The sequence below is a fragment of the Aspergillus multicolor genome, assembly GCF_047715735.1.
Source record: "Aspergillus multicolor strain CBS 133.54 unplaced genomic scaffold BDW74scaffold_16, whole genome shotgun sequence".
Lineage (NCBI taxonomy): Eukaryota > Fungi > Ascomycota > Eurotiomycetes > Eurotiales > Aspergillaceae > Aspergillus > Aspergillus multicolor.
In genome coordinates, this window is record NW_027395967.1 from 43,761 (window position 1) to 67,889 (window position 24,129).

At 55.6% G+C, this 24,129-nt stretch overlaps 11 protein-coding genes across 11 annotated transcripts; 6 read left to right on the forward strand and 5 right to left on the reverse strand.

Moving 5' to 3' along the window:
• Positions 1–24: 24 nt before the first annotated feature.
• BDW74DRAFT_185726 (uncharacterized protein) lies at positions 25–2,905 on the forward strand (the record flags this gene model as incomplete). Its single annotated transcript, XM_073731092.1, has 1 exon — positions 25–2,905. The coding sequence occupies one exon, from the start codon at positions 25–27 to the stop codon at positions 2,575–2,577; it is 2,553 nt and encodes an 850-aa protein (XP_073582716.1). The 3' UTR covers positions 2,578–2,905.
• A 488-nt stretch (positions 2,906–3,393) lies between these two features.
• On the forward strand, positions 3,394–5,387 carry BDW74DRAFT_185728 (sulfatase family protein; the record flags this gene model as incomplete). The annotated part of the gene is made up of 5 exons (XM_073731093.1): positions 3,394–3,697; positions 3,749–4,227; positions 4,288–4,771; positions 4,866–4,978; positions 5,040–5,387. The coding sequence occupies 5 exons, from the start codon at positions 3,394–3,396 to the stop codon at positions 5,385–5,387; spliced, it is 1,728 nt and encodes a 575-aa protein (XP_073582717.1).
• Positions 5,388–7,268: 1,881 nt separating this feature from the next.
• Positions 7,269–8,123, reverse strand: BDW74DRAFT_168500 (MBL fold metallo-hydrolase; the record flags this gene model as incomplete). Its single annotated transcript, XM_073726841.1, has 1 exon — positions 7,269–8,123. The coding sequence occupies one exon, from the start codon at positions 8,121–8,123 to the stop codon at positions 7,269–7,271; it is 855 nt and encodes a 284-aa protein (XP_073582718.1).
• A 781-nt stretch (positions 8,124–8,904) lies between these two features.
• BDW74DRAFT_168501 (uncharacterized protein) lies at positions 8,905–10,561 on the forward strand (the record flags this gene model as incomplete). The annotated part of the gene is made up of 5 exons (XM_073726842.1): positions 8,905–9,006; positions 9,067–9,951; positions 10,017–10,110; positions 10,181–10,314; positions 10,523–10,561. 5 exons carry the CDS (start codon positions 8,905–8,907, stop codon positions 10,559–10,561), a joined length of 1,254 nt encoding a protein of 417 aa, XP_073582719.1.
• Positions 10,562–10,821: 260 nt separating this feature from the next.
• On the forward strand, positions 10,822–13,323 carry BDW74DRAFT_185729 (uncharacterized protein; the record flags this gene model as incomplete). Its single annotated transcript, XM_073731094.1, has 6 exons — positions 10,822–11,325; positions 11,398–11,841; positions 11,875–11,901; positions 11,932–12,210; positions 12,253–13,071; positions 13,180–13,323. 6 exons carry the CDS (start codon positions 10,822–10,824, stop codon positions 13,321–13,323), a joined length of 2,217 nt encoding a protein of 738 aa, XP_073582720.1.
• Positions 13,324–14,299: 976 nt separating this feature from the next.
• Positions 14,300–15,516, reverse strand: BDW74DRAFT_179085 (uncharacterized protein; the record flags this gene model as incomplete). The annotated part of the gene is made up of 4 exons (XM_073729352.1): positions 14,300–14,337; positions 14,392–14,661; positions 14,705–14,957; positions 15,034–15,516. 4 exons carry the CDS (start codon positions 15,514–15,516, stop codon positions 14,300–14,302), a joined length of 1,044 nt encoding a protein of 347 aa, XP_073582721.1.
• Positions 15,517–15,819: 303 nt separating this feature from the next.
• On the forward strand, positions 15,820–16,311 carry BDW74DRAFT_179086 (uncharacterized protein; the record flags this gene model as incomplete). The annotated part of the gene is made up of 1 exon (XM_073729353.1): positions 15,820–16,311. One exon carries the CDS (start codon positions 15,820–15,822, stop codon positions 16,309–16,311), a length of 492 nt encoding a protein of 163 aa, XP_073582722.1.
• Positions 16,312–16,337: 26 nt separating this feature from the next.
• On the reverse strand, positions 16,338–16,753 carry BDW74DRAFT_179087 (uncharacterized protein; the record flags this gene model as incomplete). Its single annotated transcript, XM_073729354.1, has 2 exons — positions 16,338–16,577; positions 16,622–16,753. The coding sequence occupies 2 exons, from the start codon at positions 16,751–16,753 to the stop codon at positions 16,338–16,340; spliced, it is 372 nt and encodes a 123-aa protein (XP_073582723.1).
• Positions 16,754–18,107: 1,354 nt separating this feature from the next.
• On the forward strand, positions 18,108–19,320 carry BDW74DRAFT_185730 (2,3-butanediol dehydrogenase; the record flags this gene model as incomplete). The annotated part of the gene is made up of 2 exons (XM_073731095.1): positions 18,108–18,178; positions 18,237–19,320. 2 exons carry the CDS (start codon positions 18,108–18,110, stop codon positions 19,318–19,320), a joined length of 1,155 nt encoding a protein of 384 aa, XP_073582724.1.
• A 45-nt stretch (positions 19,321–19,365) lies between these two features.
• BDW74DRAFT_31446 (MFS transporter) lies at positions 19,366–21,343 on the reverse strand. The gene is made up of 4 exons (XM_073732501.1): positions 21,023–21,343; positions 20,510–20,939; positions 19,578–20,455; positions 19,366–19,531 (listed from the first exon to the last, which is right to left on the reverse strand). The coding sequence occupies exons 1-4, from the start codon at positions 21,197–21,199 to the stop codon at positions 19,427–19,429; spliced, it is 1,590 nt and encodes a 529-aa protein (XP_073582725.1). The 5' UTR covers positions 21,200–21,343; the 3' UTR covers positions 19,366–19,426.
• Positions 21,344–21,715: 372 nt separating this feature from the next.
• Positions 21,716–23,622, reverse strand: BDW74DRAFT_168505 (putative PKS-like enzyme; the record flags this gene model as incomplete). Its single annotated transcript, XM_073726843.1, has 7 exons — positions 21,716–21,742; positions 21,899–22,363; positions 22,410–22,655; positions 22,703–22,922; positions 22,977–23,218; positions 23,248–23,460; positions 23,596–23,622. 7 exons carry the CDS (start codon positions 23,620–23,622, stop codon positions 21,716–21,718), a joined length of 1,440 nt encoding a protein of 479 aa, XP_073582726.1.
• Positions 23,623–24,129: the final 507 nt, after the last annotated feature.

The window sequence follows — 24,129 nt, forward strand, 5'->3', positions numbered from 1 at the left end:
TTGTCCATCTCTTCCCTTCCCAAAATGTCGCCTGACGCTTCATCCTCCCCCGTGGTCGACCGGCTCCTCCAGGCCCTCACGCTGGAGGAGAAGGTCGCCCTCCTCGCCGGCAAGAACATGTGGGCAACCGTCGGTGTCGACCGTCTGGGCATCCCTAGCCTGCAGATGACCGACGGCCCAGCCGGAGCCCGAGGCTCGAAATGGACATACGGCTCTCTCACCACCTGGATCCCCTGCGGCATCTCGCTGGCTGCTACGTTCGACCCGGCCCTCGTCGAGCGCGTGGGCACCGTCCTAGGGATCGAGACCCGCAGAAAAGGGTGCCAGGTGCTCCTGGCCCCAACGATGAACCTGTCACGGTCGCCGCTCGGCGGCCGCAACTTTGAGAGCTACGGCGAAGACCCCTACCTCATTGGTGTCACAGCCAATGCCATGGTCCGCGGCATCCAGAGCCAGGGTGTGGCGGCGTGCATGAAGCATTTTATCCTGAATGACACGGAGACGCGTCGGTTTAATGTTGACCAGACAATAGATAAGCGCACGCTGCGTGAGGTCTACATGAAGCCGTTTACCATGGCGGTGCAGGACTCCATGCCCTGGACGGCCATGGTCAGCTACCCCAAGATCAACGGATTGCATGCCGACCTTAGCCCGGAGATCTTGCCACGTCTGCTGAGGAAGGAATTGCAATACGATCGCTTGGTCATGAGCGACTGGGGCGGCCTGAACAGCACGGTCGAGAGCCTGCTGGCCACGACTGATCTCGAGATGCCGGGGCCACCGGTGCGTCGTGGCCAGCTCTTGTTGGACGCTATCCACGACGGCCGCATCGACGTCGCTGCGCATGTAGATCCGAGTGTTGGACGAGTACTACAGCTTCTCGAGCGGACAGGGTTGTTATCGAATGCCCCGGATAGTGCGCAGAAAGAGGAGCAGGCCATCGACGACCCTGTCTTCCACCAGATCGCGCGCGACGCAGCAGAGGGCGGACTGGTGCTGCTGAAGAACGAGGGTGTGCTGCCGCTTCAGCCATCGAAACTACAGACGATCGCTCTCATTGGGCCCAACGCTCGCAAACCCACGGCCGGGGGGGCGGGCAGCGCTGCTGTCAATCCCTTCTACGTGACCACCCCCGAAGCGTGTCTCCAAGACGCAATCCTATTCGAGAACCCAGAAGCCAGAATTACATACCATCCAGGCATTCCTGACAGCACGCGCCCTCCCCTGTTGGGGCATCTATTGATGGTGCCTGACGGATCCCGCCAGGGTCTGCAGGTCACCTTCTTCGCCGGCCATGCCTTCGAAGGTCCAGTCGTGGCGACGAGTCTTTGGGACGACTCCTCGGTCTACCTGTTCAGTGACGGCGATGTTCCGGCCTCGTTACTCGGTCAGCCATACTGCTATCAGGCCGAGGGGGTCCTCACTCCGCTATGCTCTGGCCACTATGCCTGGAGTCTGGCGAACACGGGGAAAGCAAAGCTATTCCTCAACGGCGAGCTACTGATCGATAACACCAAGTGGACCACAACCACGGGGGGGTTCTTGGGCTGCTCGAGCGAGGACCGCACGGCCAGCGTCTATCTCGAGGCTGGCCGCCCTTACCAAGTGCGCGTTGATAATGTCGTCACGCTGCCGCTCGTGGAGTCCTTCGACAATACACTGTTCCCTCGAGTATCTGGCGTGCGCATTGGCCTTGCCCTCGAGCGAGACGAGTTGTTGATGCTACACGAGGCGGCGGCTTCGGCGCGGGAAGCGGACGTGGCAGTGGTGGTGGTCGGCCACAACAAGGACTCGGAAGGCGAAGGGGGTGACCGCGCGCACATGGAGTTGCCTGGCCGCACTGACCAGCTGGTGGCCGCCATTTGCGCCGCCAACCCCAACACCGTGGTCGTGGTGCAGTCCGCCAGCGCGGTGGCCATGCCCTGGGTCGACGGCGCGGCGGGGGTCGTGATGGCATGGTACCAGGGCCAGGAGAACGGGCAGGCGCTGGCGAACGCTCTGCTGGGCCAGTGTAACTTCTCAGGGAAGCTGCCGATTACCTTCCCTCGGCGTCTGGAAGATCACGGGTCGCACGCCTGGTTCCCGGGAGAGGCGGCTCAGGATCGCAACACCTTTGGGGAAGGGGTGCTGGTCGGGTATCGCCATTTTGATGCGCATGGGATTCCGCCGCTGTGGGAATTCGGGTTTGGCCTCTCGTATACTCGCTTTGCGCTGGAGGATATTCGCATCAGTGGGGACCTTAGTGTTGCTTCTCCCGCGTCTACAGCGACGGTCCATGCCACAATCACCAACACCGGCGATCGCGATGGGCAGGAAGTGGTGCAGGTGTATGTCAGCCCATCGGTCCAGATCGCGGAGAGGCGCTTGATCAGCTATCCGAAGACGCTGGCCGGTTTCTGCAAGACCGCGGTGCCTGCAGGAGAGTCTCGAGAGGTGACGATTGAGATTGCCGGGTCGGAATTGCGCTGGTATGATGCAGAGAGGGGACAGTGGCGTCTGGATGCGGGCAACTACAACTGCTGGGTGGGCTGCAGTATCATGGACATTAAGAAGGAATTGGTCTTCGAGGTCAAATAGTCTTCCAACGTACCTGAATACAGTTATCATGATGTGGATAATCTACCATATCATAGTACCATATCATACCTACTCTACCGTCCTTCTACTCATACTGCTTGCTCTACACCCAAGAGCTCCCTACCTAGGTTCCCACGCTTCTCTTATTCTTGCCTTCTAGCCTTTCTGCTGAAGACTGGTTAGGGGATCCCTGCGGTCCCTCACTAAAAACAGTAGTAGTGGCGGAATTGATGTGCCGTTCCACTACCTATCCAGGCCCTATGAAGTATTCGTTAACCAGACCTTGTTTCTTGACTCGTTCATCAGCCTGGCTCGCTGGCTAGTATCTCACTGGAATCAAAAGAACTCAAACTCTCCAAACCACCTCGTTCTACAGCCGACCCCCACGCTAGTAAAAAGGTTCGTCCTCGACGAGCTCAATTTGCCACTTTTGCATTTCATCGTGAGATAAACCAACGGACCAGGCTGCTCCCCGTATCCCACCGGAATGACAAATGCAGCCCTGCCTTGGCCCCCAAAGTCGGAGGGGTGGGTCGTTGCCCCAGTCTTCTTCCTTGACCCACATTGATCGCCTATCCAGAAATCCGTTTCGCGGCGGTTGGGAGTCATGACCAAGATGAATGTCGGGAAGGATTGCTGGAATTCGGCGACGTTCTCTCTCTGCGAGGATACGCTAGGGAACAGCTGAGAGCTTGGAGTCTTCTGGCATAATGTTGCTATGCCAGTCAAACACATCAAGGTCGCTCATAAATAGTGGCATAGACGTCCGCAGCTCGGATCAAGATCACCTACTCGTCTCCCCATCTTTCCTGCAGAATGAAATTGCACGCAAAGCCTCTGGCTGTGACCGGTGTCCTAATGGCAGCCCTTGAGGCCGGTCTGGTGGCAGCCCAATCGACCTCCCAACCACCAAACTTCGTCTTCATAATGGCCGATGATCAGGACCTGAAGTTGGACTCGCTCTCCTATATGCCCCAGGTGGTAAAACACATGCAAGACAAGGGGATGTCCTTTGACAACCACTTTGTAACCACGGCATTGTGTTGCCCGTCACGGGTCAGTCTCCTGACCGGGCGACAAGCCCACAACACCAACGTGACGGATGTCCACCCTCCATGGGGTAAGTCCAAAGTCTGCAGAGTTGATCATTGCGCTAATCAGACATACCTAGGGGGATATCCCAAGTTCATCAGCCAAGGGTTCAACGACAATTATCTTCCCGTTTGGATGCAGCAGGCCGGATATGATACCTACTATACCGGCAAGCTGATGAATGCACAATCTCTGGAAAACTACGACAATCCCCATGCCGCCGGTTTCAACGGCTCTGATTTCTTGCTCGACCCTTATACCTACGACTACATGAACGCCACCTATGTCCGTAACCACGAGGAACCCGTCAGCTACCTTGGCCGCCACACCACCGAGGTCTTGATGGAGAAGGCAATGGGGTTTCTGGAAGATGGTCTTGCCGGTGAACGGCCCTTCTTCTTGACCGTAACCCCAATTGCGCCTCATTCGAATATGAACGGCACTTACGGTGCTGGGGCAGGACCTTTGTGGATGGACGAGCCCATCCCTGAAGAACGACACAGGCATCTGTTCCCTGACGCCAAAGTGCCACGGACGGCCAATTTCAACCCCAAGGAAGTAAGTATCTCATTGTGCTCTGCATGACCCTTTTATAGAGGTGCGTACTGATTTCTACAGCCTACAGGCGTCAGCTGGATCAGCAAGCTTCCTCATCGCAGCGAATCCGTCATTGACTACAACGACCATTACTACCGGCAGCGACTTCGAGCATTGCAGGGCGTTGACGAACTGGTTGATTCCCTGATCACTCGTCTCGAGAACAGCCCCAAGATCAACAACACATACATCATCTACACATCTGATAATGGTTTCCATATCAGCCAGCACCGCCTACCCCCGGGCAAGACCTGCGCCTTTGACGAAGACATTCGCGTACCCTTCTTTATCCGTGGACCTGGAGTCCCAGCGGGCCAGAGCCAGGATATCGTTACCACTCATATCGACATCGCTCCAACCCTCTTTACCCTGGCTGGTATGCCGCTGCGTGAGGACTTTGACGGTACCCCCATGTCCATCGGCGACGTTGACGGGACCCTCCACGAGCATGTAGCGGTCGAGTACTGGGGTCAGGCTATGTTGGAGGGCGGCCTTTCAAATCTAGGTACGTAATGACCATTACTATCTCTCTTCTACTCCACCTAAGCAACCCCTTTGAAAGACATGTGAGCCAGCTGATAACCCTTTCAATGCGACAGGCACACCCACCGTACCAAACAACACCTACAAGGCCGTCCGCATCATCAGCCAAGAGTACAACCTCTTCTACTCCGTTTGGTGTAACAACGAGCACGAGCTCTACGATCTTAACGTATGTCATCCGCCTCCCCGTTGTGTATAGGCTTTTCTTCAACTAATATAACCACGCCCAGGCCGACCCCTACCAAGTAAACAACCTCCACCCGCACGCCTCGAGATCCTCCAACACCACCACGCTCCTGGGCTCCGACATCCAGCGGGTGATCGACCGCCTCGACGCTCTCCTCCTAGTCCTGAAGTCCTGCAAGGGACGAACCTGCATCAAGCCGTGGGAAGTCCTGCACCCGGCTGGCTCGGTGGGCAATCTGCTGGAGGCCCTTGATGCCGAGTACGATGCGTTCTACAAGGCCCAGCCCAAGGTTTCGTATGATCGGTGCGAGTATGCGTATGTCATTGACGCGGAGGGACCGCAAACTGCGCTGTCTTATCGAAATGGATACTCTCTGGACCAGTGGATTTAGAGGATTCGCTGATGATCTAGGAGTGGCATGATCTATCTTATGGTTGATTGGGGCAAGGAGGATTAGTTTCGTGTTGGGCACTACGCCGTAGATACATATATCTTTAAAAGTAAACGGCTTAGCCACGATATATTATTTTATAATAATGCACTTCCTCTGAACAGAAAAATTCAACCATCTCCAGTGATGTAAAGTTGGGCTATGAGATAATGCTCTTAAGGCATTGGGGTCATTGATTTGCGGGCGCGGCAATATATATATATATATTCAGCTAATCTGCTCGAATCGCAATTTCATTGCCCGACCACAAAGCATGCCCACCTGACACACCTGACATTCCTGCTGACTCCACCAGCTACTCCTGTCCCAGGTTTGATAGAGATTTCACGGCCCCAACCGTCCACGGGGCCGCTGGTGGGATGCCGAATTGGTAATCCCAACTCCACTCAAGTGGATATCAGGAATACGCATGGGATATTCAAGTCAACCGTCAACAGCATCTTCCTCTCGTCGCAATATATCATCAAAATGAAGTCATTCTCGTGTTGCTTTGCTAGGTGCAACTCTAGCTATCAGCGCAAGGAACATCTGCAACGCCATCTCTCTCAGCATGCATTGAATGGCAGGAAAGTGCCTTGTCCTTTTTGCGACCGGTCTTTTTCCAGGCAGTACGTATCCTCATTTGTTGTTAGGATCTAATAGGTTGATTTGGTCGGTAGTGATCTGATGCGTCGACATGCCCGCCAGGCCCATCCAAACTTGGAACCCCCACGCCTGTGCGAGATACGTGGTGGGCGCGCCCGTCCAGCGTGTAGAGCAGGGCAGCTGTCGAGCACAACCAGTGTTAGAAAGGATCCGAGTGGACGACCTCCATACAAGCAAGATGACTGCTTGCCCCCAAACCACCCACTTCAAAGCAAGGGGCCAAGTCCTGACAGTACCAGTAAAGTTCTCTACTACACCCAGCGGTATTTCCAGTATTTCCACCCGCAGTGGCCATTCCTGCATCAGAGTACATACACAATCGAAAGGGAACCGCCGCTTCTTGTGTACTCGGTGGTCGTCATGGGCCTGTGGATCGACGGAACAGCGGCTTCTCGAGCTGCAGCGTTGGCCTTGCACACTAAACTAGGGGAGTACATTATGCAGCAGCAGGTTTGTTCTGCCCTCTCCCCATCCACTATGCTATGTACTGTGTGTTCTTAACCATTACTTTGCTGCCAGAGTCGGTGGGACGGCACAAGCCTACAACGCCATCGAGATAGTCCGCCAGAGTCCACATGCCCGGTAGCAACATACCAAGCAATTATTCTGCACCTTATCTTCGCTGCACAGAGGGCACTTCAGATCCCGCTCAGCCACACGCACTGCGATATCCTGCTGGCACTGGTTCAAGTTTGCCGCCGTCAGAACCTGTTCTTCTACCACAGCATGATTCACCGGTACGGGGCCATCACTTCGACGGCGTGTATCTGGGTCGGCGTAGAAGAGATCAAGCGGCTCGGCATTGCACTTAGAAGTGTATGTGAGCTATATAGGGATACATTCATCGGGACTATAGATACAAGTGGATTGTTAACATGGGCCGATTTGCACTTTCCTGTCCCTGACAGTGACGAGCTCTGGAACGCGAAATCCAACGCCTCCCTTGGCCAGCGGCTCGCTGAACTCACGCCCGATGCAGCCCTGGATGGTCGATGCGAGGAGAATTGGATATCGAGACTTGATGGACAAACTTCGTGTGCTTGATTGTCTATTGATCCAGTTTCTGTAGTAAAATACATTTTTTTTGTCCTGTCTATATCCGTCGATTCAAACCCCTTTTCGAAACTTTTGATACCTAACTGTATGATACAACTTGGAAACTATGTCTGCTTCGGCCTAAGCAATCTTCGTAGCGACACCGGGCGTCAACCAGTGCACCTTGTCCTCAACGCCCTCCTGCTTAAACACCTCGCGCAGCTCAGCCTGGTGCTCAGTAAAGTGCTCCCAGCACTCAAAGTGGATAGGCACCATATGCTCCGCGCCAGTCACCTGCATCAGATGCGCCGCCTGCTTGCCATCAAACGTGATCTGCAGCACGCCCTTGGGATACGGGAACAGCGCGTTGCCCAGGTTCAGCACCGCAACAACAACATGCCACCGCTTGCCGAGTTCCGCGAGCTCGTCAATCCAGACTGTGTCCCCAGAGAAGTACACCACGTTCGGCAGACCGGTCTCGACATCGACGCCGAACGACTCCGTCTCGAGAATGAACCCGGTCACCTCGCCGCCCGGGAAGTGCTTGCAGGGGGTACCGGTGATCTTGAAGTGTTTGCCGCCAATGTCCGCCTCAACGGTCTGCCAGGGTTGGAGACCGACGACGCCAGGACGGGGCTGGAGGTTCCTCGCGCCGTCCGGGGTGGTGTAGACGCGTCGGCCGTCGAGCAGCTGGCGGCCGAGGGGGTCGAGGTTGTCGACGTGGTCCTCGTGACTGAGAAGGACGGCGTCAATAGGCGGAATCTCGCTGAGCTGCAGGGCGGGACCGTGGATGCTGCGCAGGGTCGAGGGAGGAGGGGTCTCCTTGAAGCCCCATTCCTCTTCGAGATTGGGGGCCTTGGCCCAGCCGTCGTACTCGTAGGCAGAACCCGCGGGACAGAAGACGGGGTCGGTGAGAAAGTTGATGCCGTCGACGGAGATGATGGCCGTGGCGGTCGTGATGTGCGTGACAGAGACGCTGCTGCTGGTCAAAGGCATGGTGGATGGCGGTTGGTGGAGGACTTGTTGATAATGGAGATTGGAAAGTCGACTGGAAGAGTAGACAAGATGCTCTTGAATTTTTCTGATGGTTAAAATGAATGAGAGGCGACCGGGACTGGATTTTATAGATCCTGGTGGTGGGATAGCGGTTGCAGGTGGTCCAAGCAGTCTCCCACCACCGTCGAGCCCTTGACAAAGAAATGACGCATAATCAGCGGCGACATTACCAATCTGTACAGCGGGAGAGAGACGGGAAGAGTCAACTTGAAACAAAAGAAGAGGCTAGAATGGCCAGGCGTTGAGGAGAATAACTAAAATAATGCACCGACGAGTTACGACGGCTCGCTTCCATATGGTACAACCGCAGCATACTAGCCACTCAAAACAAGAACATCAATGACATACAAATCTTCGTAGGCTTCCTTGCCTGTAAGGGATCGCCAAAGCCAAGTTCTAGGCGGAATCGAGAACCTCAATCGCTGCAGGGTTTCGCATTTCGCAGTAGCCCACACCAGGCTTACTGTAGCAGACCCACAGTAAAAATAACTCGAGAATCAAGCAATCCAGCCGGTGATTTCATTTGCGTAAATATCCGGGAATTGGACTGATGCGTGACTAATGGTTGGTGGGATAGCTCTGGCGGGTGGGATCCCCGATACCCACCATCCCATGCACCTGGAGGTCAATTTCTAAGCCCTGTCCCAGCCACAGTACTTAACCCACCATGTTTGACGTTCGGGTCAGGCATTAGCGCTTCAAAATGACTCTGCATTCGAAAATGACGCCGTCGGCACCATCAACACCGCCAGATGGAGGGTATGGCTGGGTTATGGTGCTGGCCATCTTCTGGAACAACGCCCATCACTGGGGTATTCTTTCCGTACGCCGGCACCCCTGTGATAACCTTGGAAGCCTTGTTGCTTGGCTGATGAGATACTAGAGCTATGGAGTCTTCATGCAGTACTTCCTCAGCCACCCCGAATACGTCTCCGGCACTTACCTCGACTACGCCCTCATCGGGGGACTGGCGGCTTCCCAGTCCTGCCTGATCGCTCCGCTGGCAACGACCGTGCACCATAAGTACGGGATCAAACTAGCTGTTGGGGCAGGTGTGCTGCTGGAGTTTGCCGCCTTGCTAGGCGCGTCCTGGAGCAGCCGGATCTGGCAGCTGTACCTGAGCCAAGGGGTCTGCTTCGGATGGGGTTTGGGCTTACAGTACAGTTCATCCACGGCAGTCATCCCCCAGTGGTTCACCAGACGCCGCAGCCTTGCAGCCGGCATCACAACAGCTGGAACCGGCACCGGCGGATTGATCTATTCGCTGGCGGCACATACCATGATGGACCGATGGGGGCCGAGCTGGACGTACCGCACGCTGGCGATCGTGCAGATCGTCGTGAGCTCTTGCTGTGTGCTCATCCTGCGAGACAATGACCAGGCGCACAGCGGGGGAGTGAATCGCGAGTTGAGAGCCATCAACTTCGGCGTTGGGCGGCGATACGAGGTCTGGCTGTTTCTGGCCTGGAGTTTCTTCAGCGTGATGGGGTTCATGGTCATCTGGTTCTCGCTCTCGACGTACTCGCGGAGTATCGGCCTGACTGCAGAACAGGGCTCGATCGTGACGGCCGTGATGAATATCGGGCAGATTGTCGGTCGGCCCCTGGTCGGATACTATAGCGACGCAGTTGGGCGCATCAACATCGCAACGGCGGCGACCTTCGTCAGCGGAGTGCTCTGCCTCTCGCTCTGGGTCTGCGCCAGGTCGTATGCCGCTATTCTGTGCTTTGCCTTTTTTGGAGGGTCCTTATTTGGAACCTTTTGGACGGTAACCCCCCTCCGTCATCCGTCCACTCAGACCGGCTTCCATTACTAACGCAGTATGGTATACAGGTCATGGCCCCTCTGAGCGCAGAGGTGGTAGCGCTGAGCGAGGTCCGGTCCTGTCTGACGATCATGTGGCTCGTCTGCGTTCTTCCAGCGACTTGTATGTTCCCTTCACACGCACAATACCCCACAACCTTTATCCGCTGATATGTGAGCTTTGGTGTGAATAGTCGGTGAAGCCATTGGGCTGGAGCTGCGGACTGGAGGAGATCGGCCGTACCTCAATACCCAGTTGTTTACCGGTTTCATGTATATCGGCGCGGCTCTCAGCGCGGCCCTGCTCCGGCTATGGAAGGCGCGGAGAGTTGGAAAGACAGGAGGGGGCGGCGATGCATACTTCAGGGTTCGTAATTTCAAGCTTTGGAAGAGAGTTTGAGGCTGGTGCACAGTACGCCTGTCAGCTACTGCTTGTGATCAGAGGGGCATATGAGTTCAATTTGGGTGCGATTTGCGCATTGTATAATATAAGTATTCAAGGATAGCACGTTAACCTGCATTATTCAATAATCTAGAGACACATTGAAAGATCCCCGACATGGCTTACTGCGTAGGCTTCGAATTGGAGATGTTAGAGAAATCCTAATCCAGATATCGGACTTGGTTTACACTATGGATAAACTCAATCCTTCTAGCTGGCAAGTCTAGGTTGTTCTCTCACTAGAGTATGCATGACGCAGTGCATGTGGGATACCATAGTTACCTAATGTAATTTCGATCGGCGAGGTCGGGCTTTGCCGGTTACTATTTATCTCCAGACCCATACCCCCCTCCCATCACTTCCGCTTCGTCTGACAGACAGCGCCTTCCCATGATGGAGTCCCACCCCGACTCCCAACCCCGTCGCACCAAACGGAAACCACTCTCCTGCGCCCCTTGCCGGAGACGAAAGCTCAAGTGCAGCCGCGGCAAACCCTGCGATCAATGCGTTCGCTGTTCTTCTTCCGAGCCCTGCGACTACGACGTCCCCCCTCCTACACCCCCACGGCCACCACGGCCGCTACCGGCCGTCTCACCCTCCTCACCACTGTCCGCAGTCAAACCTTCTGCTTCCACCCATCGAACTGTCCCTCTACAACCGGGCCAGTCCCCGCTGGGCATGTCTCACGAATGGTTAACCTGGACCCGCCGCAACGCAGCAGAGACTTCGGCATCGGCGTTGGCTCTGGCTCTGGCTTCCGCGTCGCCCTCAGCTTCCTTGTCAGCCTATCACGCCCTGTCACCCATTCCCCAGCGGCAGAACCTGTTTTCGTTTCGGGGGAAGCAACAAAGGACGAGGTTCTTTGGCCGTAGTCACTGGGCTACAACCGTGCAGATGGTAAGCGAGCAAGCATGTCTCAGTATATCGCGCCCGACGTGTGTCCTGCATTTGGCTCATGCGCTGCAACAGTTTCCAGAGCTCATTGACCATGTCCACGACTACCAGCAGGTCAAGGGAAAGCCCTCGGTCTCCCACTTTCAGGAGTACATCTCGCTCAAAAGCTACAAACGCGATCGCCGACCGACCACAAAGCATTGTCTCCAGGGCCTGGCGGGCCGCTTCGTCGATATGCTGCCTGGTCGCCCATTGGCAGACTACCTCGTCTCGCTATTTCTCTCCACCTACGAGATGGCTCTTCGAGTCGTACATGTGCCCTCCTTTCAGCTGGAATGGACAGCATTCTGGGATACCCGGTCAGTGCAGTCTGACCAGTGCTGGGCGACCGAGATTCTGCTCGTCAAAGCATTAACGATGATGGCCGCCGCCAGCTGCTTAGTAGATGACACCTCGTTGGAAGGACTGGGCTCCGATCGAGCGTCTTTATCCCAGCTCGGCCATGACTGGGTGCATGCGGTAGCAGCATGGCTCAGCCCCATACCAGACCAGACCCGTCTCCATCTGGACGTCATCCAGGTGAAGTGCCTGCTCATCATGGCCCGCCAGGCCATCGCATGTGACGGGGATCTGGTGGGTGCGACCGGAGGCTTGCTGGTGCGCGAGGCAATGATGATGGGTCTGCATCGCGACCCAGCCCACTTCCCCAGCATGACCCCGTTCTGGGCGGAGACGCGGAAACGGTTATGGTGGACGGTCCTAGAGCTGGAGCTGCAGACCTCGCTGCATCTGGGCGTCCCTCTGACTCTCTCGTGGGAAGACTTTGATTGCCCGCGGCCTTTGAATGTCGAAGACGAAGACTTTGCGTACGACTCTACTGCCCTGCCCGTCGAGCGAGACCTGGCCACGGCGACCAGAACGGCCTTTCAGATTCTTCTGGTGCAGAGCCTGCCCGTACGAATGAAAATTGCGAGGCTGGTCAACCGCGTCCGCTTCACCGTCGACGCAGACAAAGTCAAGCAGCTCAGTGACTCTCTGGCCACCAGTCTGACGGAGATCCTGCCACAACCCGGCGACAATTCCGCTGATGACGAAACGAGCATCAGCACAAGGAGCTGCGCCGGCTTCCAGAAATCATTCTACCTCTTCCTCATGTGGCGGTCCATGCTCGCCTTGCATCGATCCGTCCTGGTGAGCCTCGTAGACGCCCAAAACGAGATATTCTTTACATCACGAAAGTACTGTGTCCAAACGAGCGTAGCCTTGCTGGAGCAACTACAGTGTCTACCAGGTCTTCATCTCAACCTACCGCCTGGCCAGGTTGGCCATGGTCCCCCACACGTACTGCGCCTGCAGGGCGGGCTCTTTCAAGACGACATCTTCCACGCCGCGGTGACTGTCTGCTTTGAGCTCCGACTCCAGCTCAGAGACAGCAAAGCGCTGCTTCCGACCGGGCCGATCTCGAGGTTCTTCAGCCAAAGCGCTCTGTGCCATCGCATGGCCCTGCTGGAGAGCATCGAGCACGCATTGAAGTATTTCGAATACAAGGTCCGGAGGGAGGCCCGGGCCTGCAAGATCTTCACGATCCTGTGTATCCTCTACCTAAGCATAGAAAGCCAGTTTGCCTCAATTGCTCCGTCATTGATGGATGGCGGGGCCGGATGCGCGCCGCGAAAGGCCCTGACAATAGACGAGGCGTGTCCGCTGGCTTCGCGTCGCTGTTTAAACTTACTCTTGGAACGGGATGCCGTGAATACGCAGCAGATTGGACTACAAGCAGGCCGTTTGGTAAATGTCAGCAACCCCCGAAGGCAGCACGTACTAGGCTGGCGCAGTACTGACTGAGAGTGTATATAGGGCCTGGTTCCGGTCGAGATACCACCGGCAGGCGCACCTTTAGATGGCGGTGGTGTGATCGACGTGCCCAGCATGGACCTGGGTCATGCTTCTTTGGTAAGTCGCAGTTATCAAAGCAAAATAACCAGTCGATTGTTATACTGACCTGCTACACTCAACTTTAGGAGGAACTATCTCACCATTGCGCTATGCAGCCTGGCCCTTTACCATTAGGTGAACTTGACTGCTGGCCCAGTATAGACCCATTGTTGTAAGAAGCTTCTCATAAGGTGGACGTATCTGTCTACAAGTAAATTATTATTATGAAAATACTTATTTAAAGTGTTTTTATAGCCCTATGCAGGTGATAAACAATGCCCATTGCAAAATTAGCCGGCTGCGGATTGCCGACTGTATCCCGGGGATGTGGAGGAATGTCGATGGGCAGCGGACGATACTGGGATGGACGCCGGTGGATTTCGGGTGGGAGGATGAGGAGGAAAATTGGTTGACCTAACACCCTCTCCTTGAGCACCATACGGTCAAGAAAAAACCAAGGCTGACAAAGGGCCGTATGAGGCTATGGTAGAGACTTTGACACTGAGACAACAAAGGGTTCTTTGACGATTACTCTTGCAATTCTAAACAACAACGTTCCTTCCTTAGTTCTCTAACTAGACACGTCGAAATCTCAAAGGCTTTGTCCAAGGTGGCGAACAAAGAACTAACTGTCGTCCAGGCGTCACTACCATGGCAAGGTATCAAAAACCCTGGCAGATATGGGAGAGAAAACGAGGTATATAAAGAATGGATGGCAAGGGTCTCCTCACAGATATACCTACAGAGAAAGAGCCCATTTACAAGTGTGACAAGATCCAAGAATAAGAGAACTAGCCTCCAAATGTCTCGAATTTCGTGCCGCGGTGCCCAACCGGCTCTCGACGCAGTAAGAGTGCTCGAACAAGCCAACATCTCGCACGTGTGCATCGGCTGGCTGGCCGTCGCTCTGCTCGCATCAAATAAAAAGCTCGGGGTAAGTATCATCAAAGTCATTGTCCATCTATGTCCAATACTAACATCCACCGAGAAGTTGAATTCGCCGTCCGGGACAAGGACTTTGCAGCTGCTCGTTCGGCTCTGGTTAAGGGGGGGTTCCGTCTCTGCGAGGACGCCGATTGCCTGGATCTCAGGGTTAGCTGCTGCACGCTCCCATTTTCCACACTGGAGACTAACCCGCGGCAGTGCAGATGATGCAGCTGCCTCCGGCAACATAGTGGGCAGGGGTCAAAGGGATCACCGTGTTGTGGTTGCCACCCTGCACCCATAGCCCCAGCTGATCGACAACGCGCCCGGGCCCTAAGTGCTGGTTCGCTGGGGTTGTTCGGCCTGTCATCTGGATCCCGAGAATGAGCAGGTCCATTACGTCTAAGTACGGGTCCTCGGCCGGGAAGGTCGCGATCATCTCGGCCGTCTCCATACCACCAATTAACGAAAGAGTCCTTGCTCAAATAGTTAGTAAGGGGTTTCTGCGACCATGGGCCATCACTCAGATCTTCTTCCACGAGAAATTCCACGGAGACGCCGTCGTATGTCAGGCCGTCTGCGGATCTCCTCAGAAGAGAAGCCAGCGCCGATAGCCTCGCTGTGGGAACAGTCGGATTTTGCACAGACTCAGAGTCGATGGCCGCTTTCCATGCGAGCAACACGTCGGTGATGTCTGGCGTGACAGCGAAGGGCCCGCCGTTGTAGAAAGAGGGCTCGGGGCTCGGGGGTGGGAGGTGAATTAGGAGATGGAGAGTCTAGCCAGATAGCTTGCGTCAGCGTTTTGCACAATGCTCAGAGAAGGTAGGTATAGCTGGTGGAAGGGAAACATACTACTGGTGCATCTGCTGGCGTTCTGAACATCTGCCTAACTATGGGAGTATCGGGCAAGACCTTGATGCGAGCGCCTGCTAGTTCCGGCACTGCTGGTAGAAGAAAGAGGATACGCCAAAAGGCTGCATCGCAAGCGGCGGCGGCGGTCATCTTGCTGACGGGTTTGCGGTGCGGAAGAAAAGCGCGGGTAAAGTTGCGGGCCGGTTTGTAGGAGAACGGGCGTCGAAGTGGACGAGGAGGGCTGGAGAGGGTGCTCGGTGTCTGAAGAAGAACTATCTTTGCAGCAAAGAATCGTGTCGATGAAGACGGTACTTGCGGTTGGTGGTCGTAGTCAGAGAGAAGGTGGATGGTTGGGGGAGAAGAGAAGATTGCGTGGGAAGCTTGCGGGGAGACGGCCAGGACGCCAGAAAGATAGAGTTCCCAGCGCAGAGAAAGAGGCCTTTGTTCGTTGTGCAGCTGAACAAACATTCGTTGCCTTTCCATGTGCGCCTTTCACAGCTTGAGCGTCCCTGACGGCTGGGGCTAGGTACAAGGATGCTACTTCAGGGGCAGGAGCGAGAGCAAGAGTCAGGCTAGAGATCCACCCAGCTACCACTATAGCGAGCACTGCACCGTTGCGAGAAGAGCCCAAGGTGAGGTATGAGACACGGATTGACGGGAGTATGGCATAAGGTAAGCTGCCAACGGTCATGATACGCAACGACTAACGGGGCCCAGGAAAAAGTCATTTGATTGTGGAATTTTAAAGAGAGTCTCACAGCGAGCAACTACCTACAAGCAAACAACATGACAACTTCAATAACGGACCGCGTTCTCGTTGACCCCCTCCGGCATCTCCTCGTACAGGATCTCCCCGTCCGCGATCAGGTGCATGCGAAGGTGCCCCAGAGCCGGGAATGGATCCCTGGAGCGGATATTTCGCGCGTAATAGTCCACCATCGACTCCCACACGGCCTAGAAATCAGACCTCAACGGTCGGTCGAGGCGCATCTCGTACCGCGAGCAACGATGCCACATAATGCGCCAGCTGAAGTCACGCATTTTACGGCCTGCCCTATCGCGACTGTACAGGAAGAGCAGGAGCTCTGCGAGTGCAACCGGACTCGGGATCCGAACTGCCTGCGCGTGTCGCCAGGGGCCGCAAGGTCCGGAGGAGCGTGCGGAGAGCAGCCGGGCGGTATCGTTGGAAAGCCAGACAAGGCTGGGGTCATCGTTGCGTGGATCATCCTCCAAAACTGGAATCCACCGAAGGATCTCACTCTTCTTGTACAGGGATAGGACGGTGCAGTCTTGGTATTGGTGCTTCAGGTGGAAATGGGCCGAAGCGATCTGGTGGTACGCATTGGGGGCGCAAAAGGCGTCCCATTCGGCCGCCGTCCAACGCTGCAAGTGTCGCGGGACCCCTTGCTGCTCTTGCTGCGGCGGGGGGAATCGGTCTTCACGGAGCTCCACGCAATCGGCGTCCTCGCAGAGACGAAACCCCCCTTGACCAAAGCCGCCCGAGCAGCGGCAAAGTTCTTGTCGCGGACAGCAAGTTCGACTTCCTGGTGATTGTCAGCGCCGAGACCTCTACATTGGACCTACTCACCCCGATTGTCGCATCGAACGCGAGCAAAGCGACTGCCAGCCAGCCGACACACATGTGGTCGATCCCCGCGAGATCCAGGACTTTGGCCGCTTCAATAGCCGGCTGGGCGCCGCGACAGGTGATTGCGGACATGTTGTCGTTGCTACTCTAATTTTTATTTTTTTCCCCGTGCTTTTATTTCGATGTGTTTGAAGGTTGCTGGCCGACACGGAATTGGGATGAGAAGATCCCTTGCCCCTTATATACCATCGACCGCCTCTCAGTGGCCGCATTCGCGCGTAGCATCTGAAGCTATTCGGCCTTTATTCATCTTCACTGGCTACAATATCTTCCGGTTAATATTGACGTGGCTTCACCTCTTGAAACGTCACTCAAGGGGGAGACAAGGCCGCGTCTCAGTGGCGCTTCAGCCGACCCAGATGACGAGCGGTTCTCAATCGACTGAGGAAGTCTTTTTTAGATTGAGCGAAACAAGATTGATCTTTGTCGAGGCAAGCCAGACGACCAGAATAGCACCGTCTGTCCGGTATTCCCATCTACTCCGCTTTGCCCGAGTCCGAAATCATTCTCTCTCATTCACCCGAGCTGCATACCATTGAATCAGGCAGGCGCTTCTTGATACCGTCTCGCAATCCAGCAATCCTGATTAGAAGTTAAACTAGCTCTCCAGTATCAGCTCCTGGATCCGTCCATTGAGCCTCATACGCTGCTGTTACGCCACAATGGCAGAAGCTATTTTGGCCGAAAGCAACCAAATCCATGTGATAAGTTCCATATTTGAAGCTGAATGGATCTTCATGTGTTGTGATGGTAGGCTGGGCTGGGCTTGTTGAAAGGCCCTCGTGAAGGAGCCCGCGACCTGCTGACCCGACACCTCACAACCCGGATCGGACCCCTCGCACGGGCAAAGAATGAGATCAATCGCGCACGGGGTCAGGTACCTCCTGCTACCAGTACCGATACCGGAACCCTGTGGCAGTGCCGACCGGGTGCTTTGTTCAGCCCGACCGCCAACACTTCTGTACCGGTCCGCGCGACGACAGTACACCGGTATCTTAGCTCCGACACCATAGTATCATCTTGGGCTGCAATTGCCGGGAAAGCACAGAAGGCAGCTAGCACAAGCGGCAGACTGCAGCTGCGGTGCACCCATCTCCTCGCCTGCGCCGGCCTCGATGCGAGGCCCGGTCGGTGCATCCTGCTGCTCTCCAATCCGGCGGCAAGCGCAGGCCTAGATGCGTCATCCGAACAACAACAGCCAGCGCTAACCAGCAACGACCTCAGCAAAGCATACCCCGCCTGCAGTGGACAGTAGCTTCCCCGCATCGGACCTAGGCCGGCGGTCGATCACCACGATTTCCAGGCCATCGATCCCGTCTGTCCATAAATGAGCTGCACCCGAACCCCCCAGAGGCAAGTCAAGCGCTTTCACCATATCCGTATCAAAGCCAACCCACATCCAGTTCCCAGAGCGGTGCGATCTACCATGGCTCCCACCGTAACAGCCCTGCAATACCACGGCCCGCAAGACGTCCGCCTCGAGCAGATCGAGCCGCAGTAAGCCTCCTCCATCCCATTCTCTCCCATCTACCCAAAACCTTCTAATAACCCACAGACCCTGCCCACCCGACAGCATCCGCGTCGCCATCGCCTACTGCGGGATCTGCGGCTCTGACATCCACGAGTACCTCGCGGGTCCGATCTTCACTCCACCGTCTGGGACCGCGAACCCATATACAGACGCAACACTCCCCATAACTCTCGGGCACGAGATCAGCGGGACAATCGTCGAGATCGGGTCCGGGGTCCCCGCAAGCCAAAACTTGAAACCCGGCACGCACGTCGCGGTGAACCCCGCCCTAAACGACCGGCATCACGGTGTGGCACCGTGCACAGCTTGCACACTGGGCCGCCCGAATATCTGCAAGCGGTATACATCGTACGGATTCAGTGCGGCCGGTGGGGGGTTAGCGTCCGAGATCGTAGTGAAACACTACGCCGCCATCCCACTACCGGATTCAATTTCCCTCAAGGTTGGGGCACTCCTTGAACCGCTGGCGGTCGCATGGCACTGTATCCGGATCTCTGAGTTTAAGCGAGGCCAGAGCGTGCTGATACTAGGCGCGGGCCCGATCGGGCTTGCGATTTTGATGCTGTTGAGAAGTGAGGCTTGGGGGGCTGGGAGGGTGGTTGTTAGTGAGGTTGCGCCGGCGAGGAAGGAGATGGCGAGGGAGTTTGGGGCCGATCTTGTGCTTGATCCGACTGAATTATCTGGAGACAACAAGGATGGGATAGATGGGATTGTTGCCGCGACGCAGAAGGCAGTGAAAGCTGACGGGGCCGATGTGACGTTTGACTGTACGGGGTTGCAGTCGACACTGAATACGGCCATCGCAGCGACGAGACCGGCCGGGACGGTGTTCAATGTTGCTATTCATGAGAAGCCGCTCATGGTGAACTTGAACGATCTGACGCTGGGAGAGAGACGGTTGACCGGCGGAATCTGCTACACGCAGGAAGACTTTGACGGGCTGATTGCAGCGCTGCAGGAGGGCAAGATCCAGTCTGAGAAGCTGATTACGTCGATTGTTGACCTAGAGGATGTCATCGACAAGGGACTATTGGAGCTCATCAACAACAAGGCGGCCCATGTCAAGATCTTGGTCAAACCGGCCCAGGCGCGCTCGGTCCGGCTGTAGCTCTACAAAACTTCCTATCATTAACTTATAGAAATACATTTATCGCCAGTACCTAAGCAACCAATTAGGATCGGTCGCATCTAGTAAATATACACCGGTAGATTCTCTAACTACTCCGCCGACCAAGGGGCTCAAAAGGAAATAGTCCAGCAATAATGGCCATGACAATATACAACGCCGCGCAGATATAGAGCGGGACTGAGGTGGTTGTCTGCAGCAATTAGCGACCAGTAGTTTATGGATAGGAGTGGACTTACATCAGCTTCCCTCCCCACAACCGCACTGACAATACCCATAATCCGATTGAAACCGATGGCAATGCCGTTTCCGGTGCCCCGATGAGCAGACGGGAGGACCTCCGGCGTATACGCATACAACGTCCCGTAGTAAATATTGAGACAGAAGTTGATGATACACGTAAACGCGACATTCTGAGCCGCCGTGCGCACCTGCGTATAGCAGAAGAAGAAGACCATCGTGATGAGTGCGCCAAAGATCATGGTGCCCCGTCGACCCCAGCACCACCGGAGACGGCACATGAAGCCCGCGAGGATGGGTCCGAAGATGCCGCACATGTTGGTGATCGCATAGTTGCGCCAGGTGATGTACGGACTATCTTCACCGAACTCAGCGCCGCGTGATGCAAGATATTTTGGTAGGAATACATTGAACAGCGGGTAGGCGAGGCCGATGAGCAGCCACGAGAGCCAGACCAGGGTGGTCGAGAGTCCCATCTTCTTGGTCGCATACAGGCCGCGCAGGTGGAAGCCCAGTTCCGAGATTGAGATGACATGGAAGCAGCGACGGTTATTGCCAGAAGTCCGCGCCCGAGTCTCTCCGATCGCCCTCAGTTGTTCAATGGTCAGACTGCAGGACCGTCCATACTTGGCCGCAATCTCCTGCAGCACCGCCACCACTTTCTCGTCCTTGCCCTCCGAGACCAGAAACTTGGGTGTCTCCTGCAACCGGACAACCGTGACTCGCAGAATGGACAGGGCGAACACAAGTGCGCCCGACGTATACCAAACATACCGCCAACCCTGGTTATTGTCGTACGTGCAGCTCGCCGCATCCGCACACGAGAAATTCGGCATAAACCCCCACGCAATCAAGCCCGCAATCAGCTGTCCGACACCTATCCAAGTCAGCCCTTATCCATTACTTCAGACCATCACAGAAGCGTACGCACCCCACCAAGCCGCCATAAGCGTAACCAACCACGAATGCCTCGAGGGGAGGTACTCCAAGAAGACCGCCGTATCCAGAACGAGATTCCCACCGGCCCCAAACGCACTGAGACACGTAAATAGACCGAGCACAATCCAATTCGGCGACGCACCGGCGACAATCGTGAAAACCGACGAGATGAACAGCGAGACATTGAACGCGAAGCGGCGCCCGATCACATCCGCCGAGAAGCCCCAGAACAGCGCGCCGACCAGCATACCGACATACACCGCGATTGTCAGACCTGTATCGAAGGAGGGCTGGAATTCGAGGACCGCTTGCGTCGAGACGATGGATTGGAGCAGCAGGATGAGCGAGTCGACGGCGTACCCGAAGCCATTGAGGCAGAAGAGTTTGGCCTGGTGGCCGGTGAAGCCGATTTCGTCGATCGCCTGTCTTGCAAATCACATCGTCAGTATATGACACTGGTATGAGAGTATTGCAAGTCGAATGGTAGGTACCATTGCGCACGCACGTCGTTGACCAGGGCCATCTTTGCGGTGAGAACCGCGTCCAGCTTCTCGCCGGCGAGGAGGTCGGAGTCGCCGAGGGCGATGTGGGCGGAGCGGGTTTCGGAGAGGGAGGGGGCATTTTGATCGTTGTTCTTGTCGGCTTCAGTCGCACGGGCAGCGGAAGAATGTTCCACGTCCATGGTGATAAAAGTTGTGGTGTGGTGGTGAGAGGGTGGTCAGGTCCCGCGTCGAGGGGAAGAAGGAAGGCGGGGGAAGGGGAGGGGCAGCGACAACAGGAAGGAAAGAGCGAGCAGGGGTGTTCCAGCTGAAGGCGGAGATTTCCAAGATCCCTGCTTACTCGCTCTGTACTGATGAATGAAATGAAATCTCCAAACGCTAGGCGCATCTGCTTATCACAAGCCGGACAACCAATCAAATCGCCTCGTGGCCGTGCCAGCGCTGAGAGCAGTTAGGGCTCGATTGGATACCCCACACTCGGCGTTGCACGATGCGACCTTGTCAGAGACTGCCATTGGGTACCTGGACAGTGATGACTGCATTAGTCCTGCTTTTGGACATGATCAGCGCCGACAGTTGTGGGGAGATGGAAAGGTACAAAGGGTTCCATGACACGTGCTCCTAGAAAGCGAGATATAGAACACATTCAGAGACCATCGACATTTATCTGAGAGGAAAGATACATTCAAGGGGTTTACTCAACAATTCTCATGCGAGAGGGATTTCTGGAAAGACCGAGGTGTTTCGGCGAATGTCGGTGATGGCGACAGATATATATATGCGGTGGTCCTGCCTACCCACCGAGGTCAGCTGGGTTGTCAACAACGGCACTTGAGAAATGACTGGAAGCTGGAAGGTTCGAGGGGCAATCCGAGATACACCAGGGGAAATGCCCGTCGCAAGAGGTGTCTGCGCTTCACGGCCAGCGTGTATGCCAGGTTGTCAAGGTCTCTTGCGCTAGAACTCTTGCTGTTGGCGTAGTCAACCACGTCGCTGATGCGCTGCTGCAGACTGCTGTCCGACTGGGCAGAAACAAGAAGCACCCTCAGTTGCTGGATTGGTGCTGTCTCACGGACTAAACGAGTTGTGTGAGCCCTGGGCGCCTCGACAATGACATGCACGTTGGATCCCCCAATCCCAAACGAGTTGACGGAGACCCTGGCGGCTCTTTCGCTCGGCCACGGCAATGCCTTCGTTGGAACCCTGAGGTCCGTCCATGAGATCTCCGGATTCGGGGTGTTGAAGTGAATGTTTGGGAGAATGGTCTCGTTCTCCAACGCCAGAACCGCCTTGATAAGGCTCGTCAGGCCCGAGGCGCCCTCGGAGTGCCCGACGTTCGGCTTGACCTATACTCCGTTAACAAGACGGGGTGTCCCCTTTGAAGTAACTTACAGCCCCGATAAGAATTTTATGACAAGCACCCAACTTTGCCATGACTGATGCCTCAACTTTATCCCCCATCAAAGTGGCGGTCCCATGGCACTCGAACAAGGCAGTCTCGTTGATGTCACTGATGCCCGGCCTGGCATACGTGCTTCGAAGGAACGCCTCTTGCGACTCGGGACAGAGACTTGTAAGATTAGGGGTTCGGCCATCAAAGTTCGTGCCGGTGGCTCTGATCCAGCCCAGATTGGGTTCCTATCGCGGAAGGCTGCGTCGAGCGGCTTGATGTATATCGCGTTGACAGCCTCGCGGTGGCTAAACCCGTTCGTCTTTTCGACAAAGGTACGGCAAATTCCTTCCGGGGACAAGACTCCATTATCCGCCATGGCGGTAGTCATACTAGGACCCAATATCAGGTTCGTGCCGGTCACAATTGCCGAGGAGCAAGTCCCGGCATGCAGGGCAAGGCAGGCTTCGTGGAGACAGACCAGGGAGGCCGAACATCCGGTCTGGATCGCGATGCTGAGGATCCCAGGTCAGCCTAGTCTCAAGCTCATACAGCATATCATGGCCTACCTTGGTCCCCGCAGGTCATACTCGTATGAAACACGGTTCGCCAACGCAAACCCGCCCGTGCCAACTGCCCGGTATCGGTCGCTGTTCTCGGTATCCTTTGCAGCAAGGTCCAGCCAATCCTCTCCGAAGCTGCCGACAAAGCACCCAATATTGCCCCTATGCCAGTCTGTTTTTCCCGCGCTCTCAAAGCACTCCCAAACAATTTCCATCAGCAGACGCTGCTGCGGGTGCATCCTCTCCGCCTTCAGACCACCGATTCCACAGAATCCACCATCAAACATTGCGGGATCCTCACGCAGGAATAGCCGTGCCTAGTCAGTATAGAGTGATGAGGCTTGGTGGGTTGTTGAAACCCGTTGATGTTGTAGCGTGTTTCGGGGACTTCGCAGCGTCCATCGCGTTTGTTGATGAGCATGTCCCGGAACTCAGCGGGTGAGTGCATTCCACCGGGCAGTCGGACGGTCAAGCCTACGATTGCAATCGCCTCGAAGAATCCGGCCTGTGCGGCGGGAAGAACAGGATGAAGGCGCCTTGATCCGCCCCCATTGCCAGGATCATGGCGACCGATGGTGAATGAAGCGGACCCTGAAGCTTGGACAGGCTCGAGATTGAGGCTCACATTCTGGGTTGAGTGTTGCGCGCCCATGTCATTGATTCTTCACCTGCAAGTAAAGCGCAAATGCGAACGAAATACAGCGTTCAAGCTCAGCAAACTGAACAGACAGAGGGCCGGAGGAAGCACTTCAAGAAGGCTCCCCACTACTGCACGGGCACTAGAGACGGCGGCCTTGCAGGCCTGATACTGTGCTCTGAGAGTTTAATCAAACGTTAAGTGCGGTCGGCCGTTACTCAAATATGGCAGTGAGGATGAAGACCTGCAACGTTGTCTCGGCCTTGCCGCATAGACTGCCGTGTGGGCAACGCTTACGCGGCTAGCAGTGAGCTGTCGCTGAACATCCGCTTCTTGTGCTAGTTCCGTCTCATATATTGCTGCGTACACGTACACCTGCGACACGGGCAACCAAGCACCTGAATCCTATATGGTACCAGACTCATCATTATAGTACTACCGCCTTTTCATCCCCCTCTCCTTTGGCCGCAGCACGAGCCTAGTCCTACCTACCAACCTTGATTGGGCTTCGACGACGGGATG

Coding starts and splice junctions, on each gene's coding strand:
- BDW74DRAFT_31446 (XM_073732501.1), bottom strand. CDS start 21,199: ATGGACGTGGAACATTCTTCCGCTGCCCGTGCGACTGAAGCCGACAAG. Junction 20,456..20,509: donor GCTTATGGCGGCTTGGTGGG/GTGCGTACGCTT, acceptor TGACTTGGATAG/GTGTCGGACAGCTGATTGCG. Junction 19,532..19,577: donor TTGTGGGGAGGGAAGCTGAT/GTAAGTCCACTC, acceptor TAATTGCTGCAG/ACAACCACCTCAGTCCCGCT.